This window comes from Vulpes lagopus, chromosome 11 (genome assembly GCF_018345385.1).
Source record: "Vulpes lagopus strain Blue_001 chromosome 11, ASM1834538v1, whole genome shotgun sequence".
In the NCBI taxonomy this organism is placed as follows: domain Eukaryota; kingdom Metazoa; phylum Chordata; class Mammalia; order Carnivora; family Canidae; genus Vulpes; species Vulpes lagopus.
Window position 1 is genome coordinate 47,937,499 of NC_054834.1, and position 20,693 is coordinate 47,958,191.

Genomic DNA, 20,693 nt, shown 5'->3' on the forward strand with positions numbered 1-20,693 from the left:
GCTTCAGTTCCTGGGCACTTGTCTGCTAGCTCCTCTCACTCCTGGTGTCCACCCCCAGTGCTCCTCATGGCGCTCCTATGCCAGCCAGCAGGGGATAGAGAGCAGCAGCTCTTTGTACAACTTACCCCTCTGCCTTTTCCAGCAATGGGATGCCCTGGGTGAGCCCCTTCCCTTCCTGTGTGGCAGGGGCCGCACTACAGGGACTCTGGTGTCAAAAAGCCCCAGCAGGCAGGGTGGAGTGATGGAGAAACACGCCCCCCCGCCCCCCGCCCCCCCCAGCCAGCCCGCCAGCCGTAAATCCTCACTTGGCCTTCTCCCCTGCTTCTTGCGGGCTTCCTACCTCCCAGAGGCTCAAGAGCAGAGAGGTGCTGGGCAGAGGGGACTTACGCTCATTCTGAATGCTTGCTGTTAGTTCCGATGGGTTAGCATTGTGAGGGGAGAGAAGAAGACATCGGTTATAGGTTATCGCATGTGACCACCTGCCGCGGGTTGCTCACGCCCCAGCCTGCAGGGAGCACGGAGGTCGGCCTGGGCCGGGCGCAGCGCCAGAGCTCTCTGCTCCCGTCTGTAGAGCTCGGTGGGACAGCCACACGGAGGTGTGGACAGACCCAGGGAGCCCTGTGTGGAGAGCACCTCCACAGGGAGCGCAAACCATACAGCTGAGCAGAAAGACCAGCCTCTGACCAAATGTTGTCACCATGGAAGTCCAAATATTGCAAGTGACAGACCTGCTTAAAAGAGGCCGGGCTCTGAAGACATTGCCTATCCTGTCTAGATGCCACTGAGGAAAGCTGGCTTCCTGGCCCGCGGCGTGTGGGGCTGAGAAGTCTGGGCAGCAGCTGATCTGAACCAGGGCTCCAGGGCAAAGCCTCAAGGGCCCACAGGCTTCATTCCTCCCTCTGTACCTTCTTCTCTGTCACACATGCAAGCACCTTCCTGCCTATCCATCAGAAAATTCTAGAGATCGATGAATCACTGTCGCCCTGCTCATGGCAGAAGTACATTGCCCTATGGAAATCCTTCTTCCAAACAACTACAGGGATGAAGCGGAGTCCACCACTCTTTTCTGTGCTTTTTACAGAAGGGATAAAGAGGTAGGTAGCCCAAATCTTCCCTAGCCCTCGTCTGAGACGTGCTCATGCCTGTGTACAGATATGTGCATGTTTGAGGTTGGGCTTCTCAAACTCTGACAAGAATATAAATCAGCTGGTGGGGGAGGGGAGGGAAGCTGGGTCTGGTTAAAATGCACGTTCTGACTGAGCAGATCCTACATTTCGACAAGCAGCCAAGTGGTGTTGACACTGGTGAACTGGGTACCACGCTTCAAACAGCAACACTTTCAACGGTGATATACTTTCTGGGGGAGAAGGTCCTGGTTAAAATTTGCAGAAAAGAGAACATGTGTTTCTGCCACTTTGTAAGAGGCCTTTTCTTTATGATTCTAGAATGAGGTAATACGCCCATCTTATTTCACACCAAGTGCAGATGTCAGATAAGTGTTGGTGTTGCGGGCTGATTTGTTCGAAGTGGCTGCTTTCTGGGAAGCTGAGGCTGCTGGTGAGCCAAGGTGACCTCGACACTTTCTGACCCAGCCACCGCAAGAAGAGTGGTTTAGGGGCCCAGAAAGGGGACACCGTGGAGAAGGCAGAGTGAAGGCAGGACCCAAGTGCCACAAGAGTCATGAGAGAGAAGACAGACATTAAAGAGGAAAGCCTGACTGGGGCAAGAATGAGTGCCCTGCTATACACACTGTCAGTAAGCGAAAGTCTTGAGAAAGATCCATGAAAGGGTTCAGAATAATTCTTTCACATGGGCCAGGGTTGTGTGGCCTGCTGGGGCATTGAAGTGAAATTTTATCTGCTTTACCATTTGCCTGGGTACAGCCATGGCAGGAAATAGAAAGAAATGACAAGTCCTGGGGAAAAGCAGAAACCTGTGGTTTTTAAACACATGCTCCCTGGAGCTCCCCATGGTGGCATCTTCATCCATATAAGAGTTTCCTACCAGGGGCCCAAGAAAGGCAATTCTGGAAAGCCAGTATGGTGAGGCATGTAGGACAGGTGGGGAGAAGGGGCCATTTCCAGGTAAGTAGGGTGGACACTGGATCTACTCCTTTTGACCACCAGGCCAGCAGTTTCTTCATCTCAAGACACAGTTGATGTCTCTTCGGTCTCCACACACAGTGGAGGGCTCTGTCCTTGCCCTGGCAGAGGCTCTGCTTGGCCCACATGGCGTTCAAGCCTCTCTTTTATAAAATCAAGGGCTGGCTCAATGGAAAAAGCCCTAGGCATTATCCAGGGAATCTCAGATTCTTAGAAGGGAAGCCACTCGGTTAAGGTCACATAGGAAATTTGCTGCAGAACTGGAATGAGAAACCAGCTCTCCTGTAGTCTGATCCAAAGCTCTTTTTGCAAATCCATCCTTGGCCAGAGACGTGGGTTGGTCAGGTGGGGCCCCAGCGCTCTCTTCTCCTTGATATTCTGACAAAAGTGAGTAGGGGAGAGGCTGGATGCTGTCCGCAGGCCAGGGGCCTCTTGAGAGGTAATGACATCTGCAACCACCATATGCCACCAAGGAATTTATTACAGAGACAGAACCAACCCAGAAGACAAGCCAGCACAGGGAGAGGACAGGGAGGACCGGCTGCCTGGGGATAAGGACAACGTACATAGTCCTGTGATCCTCACCCTCAGACCTCATGTCATGCCACCTGCCCTTCTCTCCATCTACAAAACTTACTGGTAACTGTCAAGTGGAAAATGAGTTTGCTCTTTTGGCTTACGAGGGGGAGGGGAAATCTCCCAACAAGCTCTGCAGGGGGTAAAGCAGAAGCCTGCTGGCCTGCAAGGTTTCTTTATCCTTGCACTTCTTCTCCTTCCCTGGCTGGTATCTACATGCCCTGGCATCAATTCCTGGAGGATGCAGTGTGTGTCAATGCGTGTGTGTGCACGTGCAAGTGTGCGCGTGTGTGATATGTGCTGAGGTCATTTTGCAGCACTATTTGGGACGACAGTAAGGAGAAAATGTTTCTCCCACCTCATTGTATCCTCTGTGAGTTCCTAGGAGAAATATGCCAAGTCCCTTGATGTGGGGAGGAGAACGGAGGGGTGAGCTGCCAGCAGACTCACTTTTTGGCAAACCCACTCTTGTTGATGAGGCGACCCTTTGCTTTCTTCAAAGGTCACGCTGTTCTCCTTGGGGCTGGTGAGGGGGGAGGTGGGTGCGTGTGACTCTGTTGGCAGAGCAGCAGGGGCTGGAGGCCGGTGCTTCAATGAGGGATTGTGTCGCAGCCCCGGGCTGTTCCAGGAAGCCTGCTGGGCCCAAACGCCCCAGAGTAGAAGCAATATCGGGTCCTCACGGTACAGATACTGTCCCCCAAAGGGGCAAGCGAGCGGAAGGGCATACCTGAGAGGGCCACCTCCTGTTTGAGTCTCCTTAGCCACTCCCAGGCCACACACAGAGAAAGTTCGGAGCCCTGATCTTCACTTGCCCCACATCTGGGCTATTGTGAATGATGCCACAGTAATCAGAGGCTGCAGGTATCTCCCTTGCCTTTTGTGACAACATGGATAGGCCTTGAGGACCTTAAGTCAGAGAAAGATCTGGCATTTGTTCAGTATATGTAGAATCTAAAAAAAGTCAAATTCAAAGAAACAGAATAGAATGGTAGTTGTCAGGAGCCAAGGGTGGGAGAAGTGGAGAGATGCTGGTCAAGGGGTACAAATCTCCAGCTATAAGATGGATATGTTCCAGGGGCTGAGTGTACATATTATGTACCTGGGAGTTGTTTCGAGAGTAGCTCTTCAAAGTTATCACTACACATGCACACAAAAGGTAATAAGGTGAGGGGATGGTTGTATAAACTAACCCATGGGACAATCATTTCATAATACATACACGTAGCAAATCATCAAGTTGTATACCTTAAACTTACATATGTTGTATATCAATAAATACTCTGGCGGGGGGAGGAGGAAAAAGAATGTGTGATCTTTCCCCAGCCCATCCCACTGGGCCTCAGCCCAGGGTAAGAGGGAAGGATTGGGCTCAGGTATCTTGGGCTGGGGTGTCTGTCATGCTTGGCCCAGCAGGAGAGGAAAACCTGGCTAAACAGGAGCTCTTCCTGGGGCAACTGGGTCCCCTCTGAAGGGCTGGCTGGCCTTTTCTCACCTTGCATTCAGCTTGAGTAGACTCATTCTGGAGATGTCACCATAGCCGCTGTGCCTGCAGCCACTGGGAGGTCCAGTGTGCAGGAGGCACACTTGCTCCCGGAAGGTATTGTGAGTTTCCTGCTGTGACACAGCTGGGGTACCAGGCATGGTGTTACAAAAGGATTCACATCCTCATTCAGAGAGGTGCTGGCCCTGCTATGTATGAGCTGGAGAGAACGGCTCCTTAGTTTTCTAACCTATCCCCAAAGGATGAGCTGTGAGAATCAGAGAAGGCTCTTAGAAAGCACTTAGCTCTCGGCAGGGTGCATGGAAGCTACTACTCTGGTGAGATCCAAGAACTGAAAGAAGGTGGGATTACCAGAGGTAGGGGTGAGTTGTGCTGAATGCCAACCTCATGGGAGGGCAAGAGACCTGGGCTCTATTCATGAATCCAGCACCCATTCACTGTGTGACTCAGAGCAAGGAAGATCTGTGCTTCCTTGAATACAATTCCAGAAGTGGGGACGCTCCTCATGGACACTGAGGAGACAGAGAGATGGATGTGGGAAGGTCAGGGCACTTGCAGCTCTCTGCCCCACACACGGTACTTTGGAGACATCCACTGCTGGGTCACCTGCCCACGGCTCCAGTAGAGCTTTAGAAATTCAGATTCCCAATATAGATGTCAAAGCCATCTATTTATAAGTTCATCTTGGAGGAACCCCTCACCCACTAGCCCCAGGGATCAAAGTGGCAGGTGAATGAGTGAGGAGAAACAGCAGAAATGAGCCTTCACCACTTCCTTGATAACTCAATCTCCTCTGCGCCCCTCTCCTCTCCAGGGGCATGGCCTTCTCTCTACCTTGAGTTAGCAGTACAGATGGTCTCCAAGGGAACAGTTCCTTCCATGACACCCCCCACCCCGAATACATACACACATGCACGCGCACACACACACACACACACACACACACACACACACACACACTTGGGTTATTAGGAGGGCAGCAGGGGCCTTGTCCTTTGCTTCTGGGTCCAACTTATAGTTTCTGCTGGTCTTCTCTTACCCAGAAGTGCCCACTCCTCTGGGCAGCTATTATTGGTAGGATTGGGTGGGAGGGTGCTGAAGTATGTGCAACTCTTCTCCAAGCTGTGCTAACTCCAGGCCCCAGGGCCTGGCTTTGGAGAGCTCAGTGGGCACTCCTTGGAGGCTGTATCACTCTCTCAACCCTCCCCAGACATCTGTCACCTGGACAGAGCCCAAGTCAGGGTTGGCATCATGTTGGTCCCATCTATTTCTGGAAGCAGAAAACAGGGGACAAGGTGGTATGCTCACATCAGAGCACTGGAATGCCAAGACATTCTGATGGAAGTGCCATAATTGTGGCACAGGTGGAACACATCTAAATGCAGGGCCAAGGAGCATAGCTGCCAGTCAATGGGCCACTTATGAATGTAACAATGGATATGGCTGCTAGAGACGTGGCTGTAGGATCAGCACCCTAAGCCCCTTACTTGACGATTCTGACGGCCAAGTAATGCCGCCACCTTGGGAAACAGAATGCCATGGATTTTACTTTCCAACTTTGCCATGGGAGAGGTGAAAAGAGACAGAAGGAAGCAGCGCCTTCTGGTTTTCCCACAGCAGCATTATAACAGAGCTCTATTTTAATGTTTCATTTAGCCCCAGTCTTCTGCAAAATAATTCCTTTCCCAACCCTCCCTAGGCCATCTGCCCTGATTAGTCAGTCAGTCCAGCCAGGACGGCCTAAGGGTCCAGCTCGGATATTAGAAAGGCAAATAAATGTCCACTACACTTGGTCCTTGGAAGCTCCACTTTGATGGACAGGTCAAGACCACAGAAGGCCGTGGGAGTAGAGTGGAGACAAGAACTCCTGAGTGACACACAGACCTGAAAATTCTGCTCAGCAGGCTCCCGGCAGCCCAAGTATAGGCTCGGCCAGAGTCCTCAGAGATCATGCTACACAATTAGACTCACATTCCCAAACATAAGCCTGCTTGCGTCAATTCTTTGGAGGGAAACCCAGCTCTGCATCCAGAATCCACTGCTTCTCCTCTCTCTGCCTCTTCGAAAGCTGGTCTTAACTTCCCCCTGACCATCCCTTCCCTCCAGCTCCTCTGCCCCAAATCAGGAGAATCAAAGAAGGAGATGGAGCAGGACTCACGATCCATGGGAATCTCGATGGCCCCACTGAGGCTGAGGAGGCAGAGCAGGATGGCTGCATGGACCGAGGGCGGCGGCGGTTGCCTGGCCATCCTCAGCACTGGGCCCCGTTCCCCGCTCCCCAGCCTGCCGGGTCTTGCTGCCTCCAGCCGCTCTAACTGGGCCTCCTGGACAGAGCTCAGCTGTGGAAAGAAATATAATGCCAAGTGAGTTTTTCTTGAACTTGTGGTTTCTTCTAGCAATCCTACAGGGCCTGAAGAACTCAAGGGTTTGGTCACAGACCCATGTTCTGAAATAGGGTTTCTTAACCTTGTACTATTGACATTTGGGACCCACAATACTTTGTTTGGGGAATGATCTTGGGTATTGCAGGATGCTTACCAGCATCCCTGGCCTCTATCCACTGGATGCCAGTAAAGCCCATTCCTGTCCCCAATCAAAAATATCTATAGACATTGCCAACTGTCCCCTGGAAGACAAAACCATGCCCAGTTAAGAATCACTGTTGTAGAAGGAAGGGCAACTCTACATGTAAGAATCACGAAAACAAACACTGTCTCACAGGTCCAACACCTGCATGCACTGGGCAGTAAGAAATACACCAATCTCAGAGCTTCTCTGACCCCCTATGTGTTGGGTGGAGTTAGGTGAAATCTGGTTGCTCAGAGGACTTCTTTTTTAATGGATTTCTGCAGATATTTTGTGCAGCAAAGATATGGCGGTCCCTGATGTTGTTCCTTTAGAGATAATGGCAATGCTGAGATTACGACCCAGAAGAAGGGGATTCCAGAGGATTGGTAGAATGAGGAATATTATGACAGCCCAATGTTCACATCTTTAAGCATAACAAGTCATTTCAGGCCCTACGAGGGGAATGATTAAAAATGACTGTCCAAGGGGCCTGGAATGAGTCTTTAAGAGATAAACCCTTTTCTCCTCCTCCTGAGACAGAATGGCCTAAGGAAGGTGGTGTGGGGTGAGTGAAATCGATTAATGAATTAAGAGTACACTTATTCCCATTAGCACTGAGTAATGTATAGAATTGCTGAATCACTATATCGTACACCTGAAATGAATACAACACTGTGTGTTCATTCTACTTGAAAAAGGAAGAGTGGCCCAGGGATGGTGTGAGGTATAGTGCTTTAAGAGTGCCATAGGGTCTGTCTTCAAACTGGGTGTAGTCTGCTGTTCCGCCATGGGGAACAGTCAATGAAGATGGCAGCAGAAGGTTCTTCCAGAATTATTCTCTTACCTGTACCCCACCACCATCTCCCATCTATCCATTTCCTACTGGTGAAAGGAGCACGGCTCCAGCGCTGGCTCCTGGGAGACAAGGTTACTCTGCTTAAGACCTGGAAGATGAAGCACCTCCTCTGGGCCAGGACATGGGTCAAGCTAAAGGATTCAGATTCCGATTTCAGCAGTTTCCTTCCTGGAAGCCGGGTCCAACAGCAGCCTTCCCCACCTCCCGCCTCACGTATATTTCTGGACTCCATCCACTTACCTTCTTTCCCACAGCTTCTACCTTGGTTCTGGTCATCACTGTTTCACGACAGTGACCACAACAGCTTCCTGAGTGCTCTTCTCATTTCTACTCTTTTTTTTTTTTAAGGATTTTATTTTTAAGTCATCTCTACACCCAATGTAGGGCTTGACTCCACAACCCCAAGATCAAGAATCACACGTTCCACTGACCGAGACAGCTGGGCGCCCCTCCCCACTTCTACTCTTACCCCTCAGACTCATTCTCCACCATTACCAGACTTGCTCTTCTCTAAAGCACAGATACAAATACGCCACTCCCCAGTCAGATTCACTAGCTCACAGCTGCCAGAGAGCCAAATCTTTTGACGTGTTTCAGATGTCCTCCCCAGGGCAGCCCTCTCTGCATCTCCCCTCCCAGCACTGTTCCTCTGTGTTCTGTGTTCCAGCCAATATTGGTCACCTACCCCTTCTTGGGTCCTGCTCTGTGACTGCTGTGCAGATTAGTTTCCGTCTAGAACACGCTTTGAATCTGCCTTCTCATGAGGATTTGCCAAGTATGATTCATGTGTACCCTGTCTGTACTCCTGAACACCATTTATGCCACCCTCCCATTATATAGCACCTATCACTTTTGTTTTAAAGTTTATTTTGGACACAGAGAGGGAGTACATGAGCAGGGTGAGGGGCAGAGGGAGAGGGAGAGAGAATCTCAAGCAGACTCCCTGCTGAGCTTGGAGCCTGACATGAGGTTCAATCTCACAACCCTGAGATCCTGACCTGAGCCGAAATCAAGAGTCAGATGCTTAACCGACTGAGCCACCCAGGCACCCCAGCACTTGTCACTTTGTATTCATTCCAAAAGCTACATGTTCTATATCTCCTATTAAAAGAGGAAGACTCCATAGGGCAGGTGCCTCATTTTTATTCCTAGAATTTAATATGCTGCCGAAAACACAGCAAGCATTCACAAATATGTGATGGGTGGATGAAAATGAGCAAATAAATAGCTGACTGAATGAAATAAACCACTTGGATCACATTTTTAAAAAACTTTGTGTTTCCCCCAGAAAACCAGCAGGCAACTCAGAAGAACACATGCTTTGGACTTGGATGGCTGTGGAGGCTACCAATTAGTGGAGGAAAATTTCCCTCCCAATCTAGGCACTGCACTCGGGCCAGGAAATCAATCAGCTGAAAGAAGCTTAGAGTAGAAATCCCCCAAGGAGGAAAATCTTCTGGCTGGACATTATCACAGGAGGTCTTTGGTTCTTTCTCCTAACCTTTTAAGATGGTCTTTACATGGACTCAGGAAGAGTCTGCTCACTCTTCTCCTTGGATTTGACATCTCCAAAAACTAGACTCAGTTTAGTTTAGCTGAGAGAGGTATGGGGTGAGGCTCAGCATTTCCCCATGGAGGACAGTGGGGGATGGAATGGCTTCTTGGCTTCATGACTGCCATGTTTTGTTCAGGAGCTGCCAAATAGTAGGAAGTGATGGGCAAGAAAAGGATATCTTGCTCTGGGAATCTTGATGGAAATAGGAAGTCAGAAGCTATTTATTAACTAGAAAACACATAGGCAAGGGAAAAAAGCCCAATTATTTGGGGGTGCTTTCAACTCACAATTTAAAAACACAGTAGAGAAGGCACATAGAGATAATTACTTTTAGCTGTTTGACAATTCTCTCTCTTCTCTCTAGAACCCAATTTTTCCAACAAAATCTTAAAAGAGAATTGAAAGATCACAGCTTTATGCAATCCCCTTACTTTTCAAATGAGGAAACAAGAGCCCAGAAGGGGGAAATAGTTTGCTCAAGGTCACTCAGATGATTAGTGGTAAAGCCAAGAAAAGAACCTAGATCTCCTACTCCTCACTCACTTTCCTTGTCTCTCCATATGCAGGAAAGTTCCAGAGTAAAGTTGCTACTTAAAAAAAATAAATGTATAGCTTCCTTTAAAAATTATATACAATTATCTTACGACCCTATATTTCCATCTCTAGATATAGGTCCCCCCAAAATTAAAAACCAGTCATCAAACAAGTACACATGCACACATGTTCATTGGAGCATTATTCACAACAATCAGAAGGTGGAAGCAGCCTAAATGTCCATCAAGAGATGAATAAATAAGCAAAATGGTTGTATGTACATTCTGTGAAATATTATTCAGTCATAGAAGGTAATGAAGTGCTGACACATGCTATGATGTAATATGAAGCCCATAAGGGTTATGCTCAATGAGAGAAGCAAGATACAAAAGTCACAAATAGAAGGATCTCACTTATATCAGAGATCCAAAACAGGTAAATCCATACAGACAGAACATAGATTGGTGCTTACCAGAGGCAGAGAGGAAGGGGGAATGGCTTAATGAGTAGGGGGTTTCCTTTTGGGGTGATGATAATATTGGGGTGAGAAAGGGATTTCACTGGAGTGTAATAAGCAATACTTGATCAAGGTGATGGTTGCACACACTGAATGCACTGAATTGTCCACTAACATTGTTTAACTTTGTGGTATGTCAATTTTATCTCAGTAACAAAGAAATGTAAGCACTGGTGTCTACAATGTGCTTATAAGGATAAAACAGCCAAGGATGAGGAGGGCAGGTTATTCTACCTGGGGATACAGGCACCCTCAAATCTCTGAGCCCAGTCCACTCAGGAAGATAGGCACATGGCTTTCAATCCTTCCAGTACCTTCTGAAGAACTTTCCATCCATCTAAGGAAGGAGAATGTCAACTGGTGTCTTGGCATGGGGATTTTAGTGCTGTTCTCAAAGAACCCAACGTGGAGTGAGGAGGGAGATGCCCTGCCTGAAGGTACCCCCACATCACCGAGGCTTACCGTTTCCCTATCCTGATAACCAGGTAGAAGAGGCCAAGAGCAGGGATGTCTAATTGAAAGCAGTTAAATGCACCCTTCTAACTAAATCTTACTTCTTACACTATCTTGCTGTATGGCCCAGGCACATAATATCTCAGGTTCCTCTCCCACTAGAAGTAGAGGAGTACATCATCCAGATGCAGGTGCAGGGGGTGGGTGGAATAGTCATGACCCTTCAAGGGGATTGCAATAGTCATGACCCTTCAAGGGGAATGCCATCTAACCACAGAGCATCCTGGGGAGGAATGAGTAACATCCCATGTCCTGTAAGAAGGCATATGGGGGCTGCAGAGGAGAGGCAAAGATGACTGTCTTGGAATGTGGAGGAGGGTGTGGAATTATTCTGTTTAGCTCCATGAGGGCAAAAGTAGAACCAAATGGGAGAGAGTTCTAGAGAGGCAACTACTTCTCTGAGATGCAAGGAGGAGCAACCTAATAAATACAGCCATTCTACAATACCATCCATGATAGTAAATGCTCTACCTGCACACACGACCACTATGATGTGTTTGAAAGATCCTTTTGTATCAAATCAAACACGTAAGAGGTGGATTGTAAGAATGCGAAGGACATTAAAGGGAGGGCTATTGCAAGGGGGCAAGTGAGGAAATGAACAAAAATAAATAAACCCGAAAGAGAAATATTGTGTGGACTGATGGTGTACTGTGAACTGGAGAAGAGGATTAATTCAATTCTTGGATATCTGAAGTCCCCCCCGCACTCCACAATCCCTGTGTGAAAAGAGAAGGTGAGAGAGAAAGAGAGAGAGAGAGAGAGAGAGAAACAGAGTCGCCCTCACATGAAATGTTCTGCTATGTGAAGTACTGAGTTCACTGTTTCATAAAGAATCCAAATACCATTTGGTCAGGTGCTGTGATGATAATGTGCCCACACAGAAAGGAAACTGGATGCTCATCAGGATCTCCTAGGTGCTATTTAAACACACGGGTCCCTGGACCCTCAAACCTCCAGGCAGGGGCCAAGTCAGGCCTGCAGGTTTTTTTTTTTTAAAAAAAAAACAAACGTGTTTTGAATTCAAATGCCCTATGATCTTACACAGGGATGCTTCATTCACTTATGCAACCTCCCTGAACTGAAGCTTTCAAGTTTCAGTTGAACTTTAAATGTGCAAGCCTTGTGGGAGATTCAGACTCAAGATGTCTGAGACCACCCCATGGTGGGTATGTTTGTTGAGTGATGGTCAGCAGTGGGGACCGCTGGGCGTGACGTGACAGCCTCCCTTGGTCAAGTTTGAAAGCATGGACTGTCTGGTCTGAAGCTGCTGCCCACTTATAAGGTGGGGATCATGGCTAAGTACTGAATCTTCAGAGCCTTGTCTTGTCATCTGAAAAATGCACACAATAACATTCCAAAGGGCTTCTGGGATGACTTAATGCACATCTCCTATATAAAGCACTTGGCAAAGTGTGGGGTGCAGTGCAAATCTCAGTGTTAGTTATTGCCACCGAGCAGGTTCTGGCCTCAAAGGGATGAAGGAAGAAGCATCCTGGTTACATACAGGAAGTGACTAGGAATAGCGGCAAGTAGTAATAATTATCCACCCAGAATCAGTCTGCTTTCCTATTTTTTCTTTCTCTCTGGATCTTGGTTTGCTTTATTTCCCCAGACTGGGGGGCCCCTGGTGGTGGTACCACAAGCTGTCCCTGGCAGATGGAGGAGAGGCCCACGGCTCCAGCAAGCTGTCATCATTGGGAGCCCCCCACATTCCCGCAGCCCCGTTCTGGGCGGGCTGCACCAGTGGTCACAACACATCTGTGATGATGGGAGAAAAGACTGGCAGTGCTGAAACATGGCTCAGCTGGCAGCTCCGAGTCTCGGAGAGCAGAGCCCACCTGGGACTTGTGGGTGGCAGTCAGCAGGCCATTCATTCCTTTCATAGACCTGGCAGCAGGTATTGCTTTAGAGAATATACATAAGCTCTAGAGGCAAGGTTTCTCTGCTCTTGTGGACACTTCTTTCTAGTGGGGAGGACAGGAAATAAATGCTGAACAAAAATCGGGTAGCAATAACCACAATGAAGAAAACACAATCCAACCCGTACAGGGGTTTAGAGCTGTCTCAGCTGTAATCGCCAGAATGCGGAGTGACCAAGATGTCCTCCGTCCTTCAGCGGGTGAAGAGATACATAGACTGTAGTTCATCCACACAATGGATCATTATTCAGCACTAGAAAGAAATGAGCTATCAAGCCATGAAAAGGCATGGAGGAACTTAAATGCCTATCACTAAGTGAAAGTCAGCCAGCTGAGTGACATTCTGGAAAAGGTAAGACCATAAAAAGATTAGAGATTGCCAGAGGTTGGTAGTGGGGTGGGATGGGGGGATGCATAGGTGGAACACAGAATTTTTGGGGCAGTGAAACTCTGTATGAGACTATAATGATGGACCCACGTCATTACCGTTTGTCCAAACCCACAGAATGGACACCACTAGGAGTGAGCCCTCATGTCAACCATGGACTGTGGGTGATGATAACGTGTCAGTGTTGGTTCATGGGCACCCCTCTGGTGGGGATGGTGATAATGAGTGAGGCTGCATGTTGGGGGGGGGAAAGGTAAGGGGTATATGGGAAATCTCTGTACCTCCCACTTAATTTGCTATGAATCTACAAGTGTTCTAAAAAATAAAGCTTATTAATAAAAAAGAAAGGAAAAGAAACCACAATAGGTTGATGTGGGAAAGAGAAGTGAATGGTCAAGGAAGGCCTCCTCTGTGAGAAGGCGACATTTGATCAAGATCTAAATGGCAAAGAGGAACCAATTTTGTAAAGATGGGTCAGAAAAAAATCCCAGGCCAGGGGAACTGCTTGTGCAAAGACCCGGTGGCAAAAAGCAGATGGGTAGGTGCAAGAACTGAAAGAAACCAGTGTGGCCAGAGCCTGGAGGGCACATGGGGAAGTCACCCAAGGGCACACTCATGGAGGGCTCTGAAGGCCACCGCGAGGAATTTATATTATATTCGAAGCATGTCAGGAGGTTAGTACAGGGTTTTAAGTGGTAGGGTATCTTATGAAATTTGTTCACAAAGACCACTCTAGCTGCTCTGTGGAGGGCAATAGTTGGAAGCACAGAGACCCTTTAGAAGGCTCTGCAGCCTCTGGGGACCTTTCCTAAGGTGGGAGGGCATTTGGGGAGGAGAAAAAGGTGCAGCTCAGCTGCCCACCCCCACTTCACTCTCACCAGGGCCGCTTCAGAGTCCCTGTTTTCTACACTGGGTTTTGCATAAGGTTTTATTTGAAGAAAGGATTCTATTAGTAAAACAAAGAACTGAAAATCCTTGAACCTTCTAACTTTCCAAATGTCTCGCACCCAACAACTATAGCGCACCCAACAACAATAGTGTAGGGGCACAAGAGCCAGGCACACATGCCAGGAAGAACATACCAGACTGGGGCTGCATTGCCAGACCTGGAAACCGTCTGGTTTCCCAGGACTAGCATTTTTGCCTTGAGGCCTGGGGTGCTCTCCGGGCCCAGAGGGCTTCTCCGGACAGCTTCACAACCCCCACCCAATACCACAGGTGGCTGTGAGTGGTGGCATGTCTCCACGTGTAATGTGAGGATAATCAAACGCTGCAGAAGGCAGAAGGAAGATGTAGGAAGATATGATTCTTCATGCCACTGTTTGTGTTGCTGATGGAGCGTTTCCTGAAGCAAGCCCTAACTGTGGATTTTTAAATTGCAGATATGTTTACATTAAAAATTCCCTTTAATGTTTAAGCTAGTTGCAGGAGCGTCTTCTATCACTAGTAACTGACTGCGCTGCCAGAATCAGAAATGCCCCTGGAATGTTGGTTGAATGCATAAGCTTCCCATGGCCTCCACTTTCTGTATAAAAAGTGTCCCTCCCTCCTCCTGCCTCTGCTGGACCCAGCCCCATTCTCCTGCAGAGACCTGCCCCTGACCATCAGCAATCCCCTTAGCATGCTCCTCAATTTCCAAACTCTTCTCAACTGGCTCCAGGCCTCAGCAGAGAAATACCTTCAACTTTCTCTCATAACAAAACCAAAGGAATCTTCTCTGGATCCCACAGCTTCCCTACATATACCTGAATTTTTTTCTCCCCAATATCTCTTCTCATGTGGCTTCTGCCTTTACTTACTGAGTTCTTTTTCACTCCTCCAATCAAACTCTGGAACTCTCTCTTCAGACCTCCTGTTGGCCTCTTGATGGCTGACTCCAGAGTTCTCAGTCTTTATCTTGCTAGACCTCGTGGAGGCATCAGCAATCCTTAACTACTCCATCCATCCCTCCTCACATTCTTCTTCCTCTGAAACACCACTCCAGAGCTTCTCTTCTCTCTGGCCCTTCAAAGCTCCTTGGGGGCACTGATCACACTGCTGGATCCTCTCCTTCTGCCTGATGTTCTCTGTGTCTCCACTGGGGTCCTGTCCCTCTATCTCTATTCCCTGTCTGTGTTGGTGGCATCCACCCAAGTCACCCAAGCCAGACACCTGGGAATCACTCTGAAATCTCAGCTCCTCTCACACCTCACACCAAACACCAAGACTATTGGACTGTGCCCTCCTGGTGTCTCTTGCCCCCACTCCCTTCTCCATGTTCCCTCTTCCTTTGACACACATCATGTCTCATGGACAACCGCAATAACCTCCCAACTGGTCTCTGTCTAATCCATTTTTCATGTTGCTATGACAGTGATTTTTCTAAAGCCCTGTCTGATCCTGTCAGTGCTTCCCTGAAAACCCTTTCATATCACTCCAATCAGTATATATGATCAGATCCAAACTCCTGAGTATAGCAAGGCTCTGGGAGATCAGGCTCCTGCAAGGCTCTGGGACCCCACCCAAATGCTAAATGCTCCCTTGATTAAGTGACATGCCATCTTCTAACCATGTCACACCATTTACAACCCCCACACTTTATACCTGCCATCCTCTGTCCCCAGAAAGCCTTCCCTCCTTGTCATGTGATTAATTCCTACTCGGTATGCAACATCAGACATCTTCTCAGGCATCTTCTGCTTTGTGACTAATTCTTTGTGCCTCCCGCCCCCGCCCCAGCAGAGCTGGGGGTGTCCATCTCTATTCTACCTTACATCTGCCTCTCTGGGGCACTTAGCACACTGGTAAATCTATATATGTTTAAACTAAAGGATTGGAGACCTTTTCTGTAAAGGTCTAGATCATAAGTATTTTAGGCTTTGTGAGACATTCAGTCTCTGTCACAATTACTGAACTTTATTACTGCAGTGAGAGAGCCATCATGGACAATAAGGGAGTGAATGGGCATAGCTATGGCCCAATAAAACTTTACTTACAAAAACAGGCAGTGGGCTGGATTTGACCTGATGGCTGCAGTTTGCTTGTCACTGGCTCAACCTTTCTTCCCTCTCTGTGGAATTTTTTTTTTTTTTTGAGTGAAGGAGATAGAGAGAAAGAGATCATGAGCCCCGATCATTCTGCGTCCCAGTGCCCGGCATGGTGCCTATTGGGGAATATTTATGGAATGGAAGATCCAAGTAAAAGCCTCAGTTCTGCCACCTTTTTGTAAATTACTTATTTCCCAAGCCTTTTTAAAATTTTCAAAACTGGAAGTAAATATTCCTGCTTCCAATGGTTGTTGTTGGAGAACCAAGTGGATAAAACATAGGAAAGTGAACAACACCAATTAAGCTGCTTTTATTATTCTTATTGTGCTTCTTCCTAATGACCTCAAGTGACTCCACTCCACACAAGACTTGTCTTTTTTTAAAAAAAAAGATTTATTTACTTATCTATTTTAGAGAGAGAGAGAGAGAGAGAGAAAACACCAGTGGGAGGGGCAGAGGGAGACAGATTCTCAAACAGACTCCGCAATGAGCATATAGTCTGATGCAGGGCTCGATCTCACTGCCCTGAGATCACAACCTGAGCTGGAACCAAGAGTTGGATGCTTAACTTACTGTGCCATCTAGGAACCCCAAGACTTTTCTTTGAATATTGGGTAAACCTAAGTCTAAGAGAGGGCCTGTGACCTGCCCATCATGTGGGCTTAGCTGCAGGGCATTGCCTGCCCTACAGCATTCTCCTGCTCTGGGAGAGAATCCCCAGGGTGAGGTTCCTCAGAGATCATCTCCTCTCCTTGTTACTCCACTCACCTTCTCCCGGATTCCAAGTGGCACAGGTGCCTCTGCACACAGTGTGAGAGAGTGTGCGTACAACAGGCGGATGGCTTATAGTATCCAAGGACCCCTGAGATGTGAGGATATTTTCTGAGTTAGAATCACCAGAAACGGATGATTGGTAGTAGACAGTGAGAAAAAGGACTGGCATCAAGGTTTCTAGGTTAGAAAACTGGATTGGGAAGATGCTAATGATTGGTACCAAAAATACAGAAAGGTGAATGAATCTATTAGTGTTGGGATGCAGGGAGAGCATGAGCTTGGAACTGAGTATGTTCGGTTTGATGCCTCAGAGCCATGAACAAAGCAATTCTGCAGGTACTTGGAGGCTGCCTGTGCTTCTGAATTAATAATGCCTAGGGATATACTAACAGATTAGTGCCATGAGGCCACATGCCAGGAATTAGTTCTCAGAATAAATAATGAAATGACTAGAATAGTACTACAAAAACCAACTAAGGAATACATTCTCACACGTCACTGCCACAGGATATTGTGAGGGAACAGAAAGATAATAAAAGCCCAACGGAGCCTACATAAAACTCCACCATTCTGCATTAAATTAAAAAAAAAAAAAAGCAGCAGGGCTTATTTTCTATAACCATCCGGAAGCAACCTGTTTAGAAATCAGAGAGGGGAGCTGAATGACAAGAGGAAACAAAGGGACCTCAAAACAAGAAAAGGGGCAGGGCCAGCTGTGTGGGAGCTGAAAGAGCTCAGAGGTGTCCCACCCTAGGCTGAAGGGTTTATGCCGGCAGGCAGGTGCCTCTGTTAGCGGGAACCCAGGACTCGGAGCTAAGGTATTGCTCAGTTGATTTGTGCCCAATACAAACAAGTAACAGTTGAAAATGATTTTTACATAAATATAAATCAGTGGCTGTTGGGGGATGCACCTGGGCAGCTCAGTCAGTTAAGTATCTGACTCTTGCTTGATATAGGCTCAGGTTATAATCTCAGCATCATCAAACAGAGCCCTGCTTCCAGGCTCTGCACTCAATGGGGAGTCTGCTTGAGATTCTCTATCTTCCTCTGCCCCTCCTTCCCCCCCTACCCTGAGCTTGCAAGCTCTCCCTCTCTCAAATAAATAAATAAATAAACAAACAAATAAACTCAATGGCTTGGGTTCCCACGATAATAACCACATTCTCACTTCCTGTTTTCTTTCTAGTAGAAGAGACAAAGAGCTAGTGTATGCCCTGCCTGTGGTCATCCTCTATCCTCTATCCTATCTGTCTGGGCAGAGAAAGTGGTCGTGGAGCCGGCCTAAGAGACAAAATCTACACTCTGTGGAAAGCACTCAAGTCCCTGTGATCTGGCTCCTGCCCCATGCAGCCTCTCTTCCGTTAGGAGCCGGTCAAGCGCTGGGGCCCATGCTGCTCCCCTAACAGGACAAGTGTTTTCTGTACTTTCGGCCACCTTTGCTCCTGCTTTGCCTTGGCCAAAAATGCGATTTGCTTACTTCTCTCCAATGCAGATTCCCTTCTTCACCAAACCCTGCTCTCCCCCTAAACGTAGACTACATTTCCCTTGTATTCCCCTGCATGTCATTTCTTCCTGCCCTTGGGATTCCCATGTCTGTCTCCTGCATCAAACTCTGAACTTCTTGAGCTCAGAGTCCATGTCTTGCTTCCCTCTGTAGTGACAATACAAAAAATATGTGTGGGGGGCACCTGGGTGGCTCGGTTGTTAAGATTCTGCCTTTGGGGCAGCCTGTGTGGCTCAGCAGTTTAGCGCTGCCTTCGGCCCAGGGCGTGACTCTAGAGTCCCAGGATTGAGTCCCACATTGGGCTCCCTGCACGGAGCCTGCTTCTCCCACTGCCTGTGTCTCTGCCTCTCTTTCTCTCTGTATCTCCCATGAATAAATAAATAAAATCTTAAAAAAAAAAAAAGATTCTGTCTTTGGCTCAGGTCATGATCCCAGTGTCCTCGTACTGAGCCCCATGTTGGGCTCCCTGCTCAGCTGGAGTCTGCTTCTCCCTCCCCCTGCTCTTGTTCTCTCTCTCTCTCTCTATCTCTCTCTCTCAAATAAATAAATAAAACCTTTAAAATATATATATATGTGAGATGGGTGAACAGCCATCTGATCAGATAATTCCTATTACTGGGAGATATTTATCCCATTAGCGAATCAGTATATTATAAATCCTTGGTTAATATCACATATGACAAAGCCATTGTTACAGTAGAAGCCTGAGTCATGAAAAGAACAACAATAACCTAATAGGAACATCTATCCAGTATCCTCTCAGCAGACACTCTCATCTCCTTTTTTCTGAAATCCTCTCCCCATCCCCTTTCTCGGAGCTTTCTGTACGCTCTCTCAGGGCTACCCTGTTTTCTCTGTCCCCCAGATAGGTCTCAGAACCTAGGGGCTCAGCTGTGTCAGGCACTAGTCCTGGAACTGCTATCCTCTCCATTCCCAGCCTGCCTGCTCCCGCATCCCGAGGGCTTCGGTGTAGCTGTCCTGGGTTCTGAAGTCCACCTGCAGCACAGGACTGCCCTGGGTGCTACAGAGGATCCTCCTCCCCATTCCTGCTCCTGCCCTCTGTTCCCCACCACCACCTCCCTTTTATCTCTCTCATGCCAAGGAATAAACGATGCAACAGATGGTGACCTGAGCCTGCTCCACTCCCTCTGCTCACAGGCATCTGAAGGGCAGGGGGTGGGTTTCCTAGGAAACTAGAAATGCCCCCTACTGACAATCATCAGCCTGTCCCAGAGAGACAGAGTGTCAAGCAAAGAGGAGAAAGACAGAAGGATCTCTGGAAGAAGACAAGAGTAGAAAGGGAAGCAGCAAGGAGGAGTCCTTGGCTTCCTCTTCTGGGAGCATTTGCCAAAAGATTACAGTATCTCCCCACATCCCCCTACTCACTCCCACGGAATGACCGCATGTCTCAGCATCTTTAAGAAAGTGTCTGCCCACACAATCCACACACCTCCCACTCTGAAGTGCTATCTGTAACTACAGCACACCCTCTGGGGGCACCAGGGCTTGAAAGCCTAAGAAATCACTCACCAGCCTGCTTCTAGACGCTGGCCTCTCCCCATGCCCAGGAGGAGAGAGACCCAGCTTCCTTGCCTGCGTGGGGTTGAACCAGTTGTCTCGTAGGATTTTTCCAATAGCCAAGGAAACCCAGTATATGGGATTCGACTCTCCCCTTCCCCCACCTCCCTTCTCAGGGTTGGAGGGGGGTGGTCTCCATCTGCTCAGTGGCTGTTACAGCCTTGGCTCCCTTTCATTGTCACGGGGAGAGATCTGGGAGGAGGAGTAAGGGGCTGTGTTTAACTGTTGATAGTTATCCACTTGGTGGCAGTGGCAGGGGCACCTAGCAGACCCAGCCTTTCCTCTTCCTGCCTCAGCTAAGTTCACGGAGACCACCGGGCTCAGCAGGAGTGGGGGGTGGGGAACAACAGTGTCAGGTGGCCTTTGCTGCCCACCTGGGGAGGGAGCTGAGGAGACACCTCGGTTTAAGATCAGGGATTTGGCTGAAAACAGCTGTCTCCTGCTCAACACCCAGAACTAATTATAGGTTGCAACCTGAACCACTTGACTATTTATTAAGTTGGGGGCAAGGGCGGGAGAGAATGGGAAAGAAGAAAGGGGGAGGAGGCTCTTTTCTCAAGGTGACCTCCATGAATATCTAGTGAGTATCCAGTTTTCACGCCAGTTTCTATAGGAGCACAAAGCACTTATAGGGCACCTGGTACTCATAAGCCACCAGGCAGGCTGGGGCCCCACTAGAAGGCTGCATCCACCAAGAGTAGCCACTTCCAGGATTGGGGGCGGGGTGCTTGCCATGGCATAAGAGGTTGGGTCATCAAGCCATGAGGCTTGGACACGGA

At 48.3% G+C, this 20,693-nt stretch overlaps 1 protein-coding gene across 25 annotated transcripts in view; it reads right to left on the reverse strand.

Annotated features, from left to right (window-relative positions):
* Window positions 1-20,693, reverse strand: part of NFASC (neurofascin) — a 181,112-nt gene that overhangs the window by 67,099 nt on the left and 93,320 nt on the right. For 18 of the 25 annotated variants that reach the window (XR_005990680.1, XM_041774170.1, XM_041774163.1 and 15 more), the window contains exons 3-4: window positions 6,338-6,518; window positions 388-405 (exon numbers count right to left, since the gene is read on the reverse strand). Coding sequence is in view for 24 of the 25 variants with exons in the window: in XM_041774170.1 (XP_041630104.1) it covers window positions 388-405; window positions 6,338-6,518 (199 nt within the window). In the remaining variant the exon portion in view is untranslated. The remainder of the gene's footprint in view (window positions 1-387; window positions 406-6,337; window positions 6,519-20,693) is intronic. The other 7 variants (XM_041774179.1, XM_041774161.1, XM_041774181.1 and 4 more) reach the window with 1 other exon arrangement.